A 7917-nucleotide genomic window follows, 5' to 3' on the forward strand; every position below is an offset into this window, starting at 1 on the left:
AGTGTTTTGAAAAGTTTATTGTTCCTATTCAGAAAGGCATTATGAAGAGTTTTAACTTTTTCTTTCTACATTAACAAAATAGTTAATAAAATGGGTTCCTGCCCCTTCCAGTCATCACCAGAATCACCCACAAAACCATGCTAATTCACATAAAAAGGAAACCTTGTAAACAGAGAAATCAGAACCAAAAAAAACAGAAACTCCCATAAGCCAGTAAAATTACCCAATTTACTTTGTTCGCTTACTATGACAACTGCTGTTGAGATTTAATTATTTGCTACAACTTCATAGCATCCTAATATATGTGTCATCACTCTCTCTGCAGGTCTCTTCAATTACATCTCTATAAAGAGGCAGGCGTGAGACTACCTGGGTTTCTGTGAGAATTAAAGGGTTTGCAGATTAGTAGCTTCCAAATTAGCAGGCTTAGAGGCATGATACACGATTCTATTTTATCCTAGTCCCCAATGAAAGCAATTCACAAGAAACGAAACAGGAATACAGTTCCTTTTCCCTAGGAGTCTGGCGCCTCCCTAGGGAGAGCAGGACTCATGGAGACTCCGTGCTGACAGTACTTGGAGATCCTTAATCCAAATGCTACTGCTCAAATTCTCAGTGGAGGCTACTGATCAGCGGGCACCACAGAGCAAACTGGTAGGTAGCTCCTCCACTCACTCATCCTCTGGCAAAAGATAGGATGGGGTTTTGGAAAGAAGAAACCACACCACCCACTTGTACTAATCCAGATCTCCTTCAGTATGAATCACCTGTGCCTGGCACAGTATATACCTGATGGGAGCTCAGTAAATGCTTGTTGAATAAATGAGTGAATAAAAGTGTGGCACACAGAAGGTATTCGATAAATATTAGTTGAATAAATGAAGAGAATGGCCAGGCACAGTGGCTCACACCTGTAATCCTAACATTTTGGGAGGCCAAAGTGCGAGGATTGCCTGAGGCCAGGAGTTCAAGACCAACCTGGGCAATACACAGAGACCCTGTCTCTACAAAAATAAGTAAATAGGCCAGGGGTAGTGGCTCACACTTGTAATCCCAGCACTTTGGGAGGCCAAGGAAGGCAGATCACTTGACGCCAGGAGTTCAAGACCAGCCTGGCCAACATAGTGAAAGCCCATCTCTACAAAAAATACAAAAATTAGCCGGGCATGGTGGCACGCACCTGTAATCCCAGCTACTCGGGAGGATGAGACACAAGAATCATTTGAATCTGGGAGGCAGAGGTTGCAGTGAACCAAGATCATGCCACTATACTACAGCCTGGGTCATAGAGCGAGACTCTTGTCTCAAAAAAAAAAAAAAAAAAGGTAAAAAAATTGAAAGAGAATCTCTTTCAATTTCAAATAAATTGAAAATTGAAGAGAATCACCAAGACACTGTCCTAGGTACTGGGGAAGAGGTGATGTATATGAGAGGTTCAGAGCTACCTACTATGAGTAAAGCAGTCTAATGAGCTAAACCAGGGCTCTGGGGTCAGATCCAGCATCCAAATCCCAATGGCATTGGCCACATTATAGGAAGCCTTAGCCAAGTCACTGGGATCCACTTCTGGAAAAAAGGAATAACACCTACTTACCTTGCATGGTTACTGTATGAATCAGAAAAAGATGTAGATAAAGCGCCTCGAAGGAGGCCTGGCACATGGAAGACATGGCAAAGAAAAACGATAAAACTCTCTAGTAAGTGCAAACATTTATTGAGGGTTACCACGCACACTTCACCGTGTCACACATCCTAAACACACGACCACATAAAATCTTCACTCGAGGCTGTGCTCAGTGGATCACACCTGTAATCCCGACACTTTGGGAGGCTGAGGCAGGGGGGTCGCTTGAGTTCAGGAGTTCCATACCAGCCTGGACAAAATAGGAAGACCCCGTCTCTACAAAAAAATGAAAAATTTAGCCGGAAGTGGTGGCGTGCGCCTGCAGTCCCAGCTACTGGGGAAGCTGAGGTGGGAGGATAGTTTGAGCGCGTGAGGTCAAGGCTGAATTGAGCAGTGATTCGCGCCTCAGCACTCAAGCCTGAGTGACAGAGCGAGACCCTGTCTCAAATAAAATAAAATAGAAAATTAAAAAATAAAATCTTTAGGCCAGTCTTGTAAGTATGACGATCTCCCTTCTACAGGTGAGAAAACTAACCTGTAGGGAGTAATGACAGGGTAGGGGCTGCGGGATTCGAACTCGGGCAACATGTGCAGTGTCGCTCCTATCCACTACACGGTATTTTCCACTCTAATGGCATTAAGACCCACTTAATCCCGTAGACACTGCAACAGGCACTTTGCAAACAGTGTTTCAACTAATTCACCCCTACAGGGTTAAAAGTCCACGCAGCTGAAGCTCTAAGGAGTCTCGCGACTTGCCTGAAGTCGCCAAAAGCGGCTAAGGGCCTCGGGGAGCCGTCACTCCTTCGCTCCGCACCCTGATCATGGGAAGCCTCCCCTCAGCACTCGCGGTGCGCAGTCTCTGCCTCAGTGTCCCAAGGCGGACCCCACTCCCCTACCCGAGTGGAAAGCCCCGAAACTCCGTCCGTGCCCGCCCCGATTGCCCCCGATGGTCTTCTTCCCTCTCCCGCCCGGTCTAAGAGGTCGGGTCGCCCGCCCACCTCCTCAGTTCGGGGCCGAGGGTCTCCCCGTAGCCCCCGGGACGGAAGCAGCCGCGTGGGGGAGGGGAAGAGGGGAGGACGCATGCCCAGACGGCTCCACTCGGCCTCCAGCTCACCTGGGAGTCACGAAACTCTACAACCACGTTCTCGCTGCTCCATCGCGCCGCCATCTCTCCCGCCCGGCCACCGCGGCCCCAGGACGGCGCCCTCCCACCCCGCCGTTCCCAGTATCCCGGGACCGTGCGCCCCACACAGCCGGAGAATCAGCCCCAACACGCCCCGTACCCCGGTTGCTCCTGAACGCAAGCCATTGGTTGACCCAAGCACAGGCTCCGCCCCTTCTTCCTGGCTCCTCCAATTGCTGCACCTCGCCTGCCACAAACAGGCACGCCCCCGCTCACTTCCGTCACTCGGTTTGAGTCACCAAAGCTCCTCGCGGTTGCGGGCACTCCCCCTACCGCGAGCTCTGCCGGGAGTTGTAGTCCAAGCTCGAGCAAGCGTGGGTGACCCGGGAAGGGCTCGCAGGTTTGTGTTTGGGTGAGGTGAGGTTCCTGTTCTCCTCACTAGCTCCTCGCTGGAGTCCCCAGCATTCGTTCAGCCCCAGTCTACAAATCAAAATCAACGTTCGGGGCGACGCCTGTAATCCCAGCACTTTGGGAGGCCTAGGTCAGGAGTTCAAGACCAGCCTAACCAATATGGTGAAACCACGTCCCTACTAAAAATACAAAAATTATAGCCGGGCGCGGTGGCAAGCACCTGTAATCCCAGCTACTCGGGAGGCTGAGGCAGGAGAATCACTTGAACTCGGAGAGCGGAAGTTGCAGTGAGCCGAGATCACGCCACTGCACTCCAGCCTGGGCAACAGAGTGAGACTCGTCTCAAAAAAAAAAAAAAACGAATTAGCCGGGTGCGGTGGCGGGCGCCTGTAATCCCAGCTACTCGGGAGGCTGGGGCAGGAGAATAGCTTGAACCAGGGAGGCGGAGATTGCAGTGAGCCGAGATCACGCCATTGTACTCCAGCCTGGGTGACAACAGCGAGACTCCGTCTGGGGGAAAAAAAAAAAATCAACGTTCGTGCAAACAGAATATACCTCTTTTCCTTATGCCTATCCCGATTCCCATGGAGATATTTAAAAGTCTGAATGTGCAATTTATTGTTTGATTCAATACAGCAGCGCCTCCCGTAGCAACGAAGGTAGATTTAATTGTGGAAATTAAATCTGTTTTCTTGATCCAATGCTCTACCTCTGAGCTATACCCCCTCCAGCAATCCAGCTCTATTTTATTTTTATTTTTTTTTCTTTTCTTTTTTTTGAGACGTAGTCTCGCTTAGTCGCCCAGGCTGGAGTGCAGTGGCGCGATCTCCGCTCACTGCAAGCTCCGCCTCCCGGGTTCACGCCATTCTCCTGGCTCAGCCTCCAGAGTAGCTGGGACTACAAGCGGCCGCCACTACGCCTGGCTAATTTGTTTGTATTTTTAGTAGAAACGGGGTTTCACCGTGTGAGCCAGGATGGTCTGGATCTCCTGACCTCGTGATCCACCCGTCTCGGCCTCCCAAAGTGCTGGGATTACAGGCGTGAGCCACCGCGCCCGGCCACTGTTTTCTAATAAGCCTAACATTAAAACAGATTTGCCAGAATTTTTTGTTTTGTTTTGGAAAATATGGTTCTTTTTCATTTTAAAAGGTATTCATGTGAATTAATGTTTAAATGAAATAATGAATAAATATATTTTTTAAATTCTGTATACTACATATAAAAGTTTTTGGGCGCCGGACGCAGTGGCTCATGCCTATAATCCCAGCACTTTGGGAGGCTGAGGTGGACGGATGGCTTGAGCACAGGAGGCTGCAGTAAGCTAGGATCACATTACTGTACTCCAGCCTGGGCGACAGAGCAAGACCTTGTCAAAAAAAAAGTTTTTTGGGGTTTTCAGTAATTTTTAACAGCGGAGTAAAGGGATTCCGAGATCAAAAAGTTTGAGAACCACTGTACTAACATGGTGGATGATGATGAAGTTTCTTCTTCAGCCCCACGCTCTTAAATGTTGATTTACCTGGTTTAGTCTCAGTTTCCCTATAGAAGGGAAAAATGGTTTACCTCTTTCGGTTGTTACAGGGAACTAAGCACGGGGCCTGGGATGTAGAAAATGCTCAACTGTGAACTATTAATTCAGTTCTAGAAGCCAGGAAATCAATAAAAATAAAATAAAACTGTTGCTGTTGTTAATATTATCACTATTTGTATGTGCAAGTCACTGTATGAATAGAGATAAGAAAGTGTGGTCTCTTCCCACCTGGAGTATTGGGTGTAAGGGGGAAGACAGACTTGAATTAGGGTGACTAACTTGTTGCCTGGACCTTTTCCATGTTTTATTTTTATTTTTTTGGAGACAGGGTCTCATTCTGTCACCGAGGCTGGAGTGCAGTGGTGCGAGTATAGCTCACCACAGCCTCCAACTCCTGGGCCCAAGCAATCCTCCTGCCTCAGCCTCCCGAGTAACTGGGACTACAGGCATGTGTTACTATGCCCAGCTATGTTTTGTTTGTTTGTTTGTTTGTTTTTACTTTTTGTAGAGATGGTCTTGCTGTGTTTCCCAGGGTGGTTTCAAACTAGTGACTTCAAGCAAATGACCCTCCAGCCTCAGCCTCTGGAGTAGCTGGGACTAGAGGCGTGAGCCACCATGCCTGATCCCTTTTCATATTTTAGCACTGCATCACCAAAATGCCTTGCATCCCAGGAAACCTGTAATTTCCAGGCAAACTGGGACAATTGGTTATTCTACAATAGGAATGTGCTTGGCAGAATGACTTGTATATTATAATAGACTTGCAGGCAATATGGCAGGAGAGAAGAGTCTGAATGGGCGACCCGAAATGGCATCTTGAAATCCTGAAGAACATGACAGCTGAGCTTTTCTTTTTCTTTGTGTTTTGTTTGTTTGTTTTGAGACGGAGTCTTGCTCTATCGCCCAGGCTGGAGTGCAGTGGCGCGATCTCGGCTCACTGCGAGCTCCGCCTCCCAGGTTCATGCCATTCTCCTGCCTCAGCCTCCTAAATAGCTGGGACTACTGGTACCCGCCACCACAACCAGCTAATTTTTTGTATTTTTAGTAGAGATGGGGTTTCACCATGTTAGCCAGGATGGTCTCAATCTCCTGACCTCGTGATCCGCCCACCTTGGCCTCCCAAAGAGCTGGGATTACAGGCCTGAGCCACCGTGCCCAGCCCAACATCTGAGCTTTTCAGTATAATGTTAAGATATCGATATGGTACACTATGAAAAACAAAAACAAAAACAAAACAAAACAAAAAAAACACCTCACCATTAAGAGTGTGAACAAAGGCTGGACATGTTTGCTCACACCTGCTATTTGAGAGAATCGTTTAAGTCAAGGAGTTCAAGACCAGCCTGGACTACATGGCAAGACCCCAATCTCTAAAAAAAAAAAAAAAAATTTACATTAGCCAGCCGTGGTGGCGTGCATCTGTAGTCCAACTACATGGGAGGCTGAGGTGAAAGAACTGCTTGAGTCTGGGAGGTTGAGGCTGCAATGAGCTACTATCGCGCCACTGTGCTCCAGCCTGGGTGACAGAACAAAACCCTATCTCTGAGAAAAATTTAAAATTAAAATAAAGTCATTTTATTCCTGACTAGCTACCTCATCCATTATCTTCATGTTTCTGGAATTTGTGATACAAAGAACAACGTATAGCCAATCAGTAGCTTGTTATTTTGATGTAAATTCTTAGTAAAGACCTTAGGAGCTGCCCCTTCTTTTTCTTTAGAAACCCACATTAGGCCAGGTGCAGCGGCTTACACCTGTAATTCCAGCACTTTGGGAGGCGGAGGTAGGCAGATCACTTGAGGTCAGGGGTTCGAGACCAGCCTGGCCAACATGGTGAAACCCTGTCTCTACTAAAAACACAAAAATCATCAGGGCATGCTAGCACGTGCCTGTAATCCCAGCTACTCGGGAGGCTGAGGCAGGAGAATTGGTTGAACCCAGGAGGCAGAGGTTTCAGTGAACCGAGATCACGCCATTGCACTTCAGCCTGGGTGACAAAGTGAGACTCTGTCTCAAAAAAAAAAAAAGAAACTGACTGTAATTGTTGCTAACTGGAGTGTGTATTCAGGGCAACTTGAATCTATGCTCCTACATTGTTTTCTCAAGCTTGGCCCAAATAAATTCTCTGCTTATATTCATTTTGCCTCAGCTTCCCCCTTTTAGGTCAACACCAGGATGTAGTAGGTGCACAATAAAAACCTGCTGAATAATGATGACATGATTGTATATTTAGAAAACCCCATCGTCTCAGCCCAAAATCTCCTTAAGCTGACAAGCAACTTCACCAAAGTCTCAGGATAAAATCAATGGGCAAAAATCACAAGCATTCCTATACACCAATAACAGACAAACAGAGAGCCCAATCATGAGTGAACTCCCATTACAATTGCTTCAAAGAGAGTAAAATACCTAGGAATCCAACTTACAAGGGATGTGAAAGACCTCTTCAAGGAGAACTACAAACCACTGCTCAGCGAAATAAAAGAGGACACAAACAGATGGAAGAACATTCCATGCTCATGGAGAGGAAGAATCAATATCATGAAAATGGCCACACTGCCCAAGGTAATTTACAGATTCAATGCCATCCCCATCAAGCTACCAATGACTTTCTTCACAGAATTGGAAAAAACTACTTTAAAGTTCATATGGAACCCAAAAAGAGCTGGCATTGCCAAGACAATCCTAAGCCAAAAGAACAAAGCCGGAGGCATCACGCTACCTGACTTCAAACTATACTACAAAGCTACAGTAACCAAAACAGCATGGTAATGGTACCAAAACAGAGATATAGACCAGTGGAACAGAATAGAGCCCTCGGAAATAATGCCACACATCTACAACCATCTGATCTTTGACAAACCTGAGAAAAATAAGAAATGGGGAAAGGATTCCCTATTTAATAAATGGTGCTGGGAAAACTGGCTGGCCATATGTAGAAAGCTGAAACTGGATCCCTTCCTTACACCTTATACAAAAATCAATTCAAGATGGATTAAAGACTTAAATGTTAGACCTAAAACCATAAAGACCCTAGAAGAAAACCTAGGCAATACCATTCAGGCCATAGGCATGGGCAAGGACTTTACGACTAAAACACCAAAAGCAATGGCAACAAAAGCCAAAATTGACAAATGGGATCTAATTAAACTAAAGAGCTTCTGTACAGCAAAAGAAACTACCATCAGAGTGAGCAGGCAACCTACAGAATGGGAGAAAATTTTT

At 46.5% G+C, this 7917-nt stretch overlaps 1 protein-coding gene across 1 annotated transcript in view; it reads right to left on the reverse strand.

Annotated features, from left to right (window-relative positions):
* WDR59 (WD repeat domain 59) overlaps positions 1-2924 on the reverse strand; it is a 152038-nt gene extending 149114 nt beyond the window's left edge. Inside the window, exon 1 of the mRNA XM_011976799.1 lies at positions 2742-2924. Within this exon, the coding sequence (XP_011832189.1) occupies positions 2742-2795 (54 nt within the window). The 5' untranslated portion in view covers positions 2796-2924. The remainder of the gene's footprint in view (positions 1-2741) is intronic.
* Positions 2925-7917: the final 4993 nt, after the last annotated feature.

Source organism: Mandrillus leucophaeus, unplaced genomic scaffold (genome assembly GCF_000951045.1).
Source record: "Mandrillus leucophaeus isolate KB7577 unplaced genomic scaffold, Mleu.le_1.0 Scaffold17, whole genome shotgun sequence".
Classification (NCBI taxonomy): Eukaryota; Metazoa; Chordata; class Mammalia; order Primates; family Cercopithecidae; genus Mandrillus; species Mandrillus leucophaeus.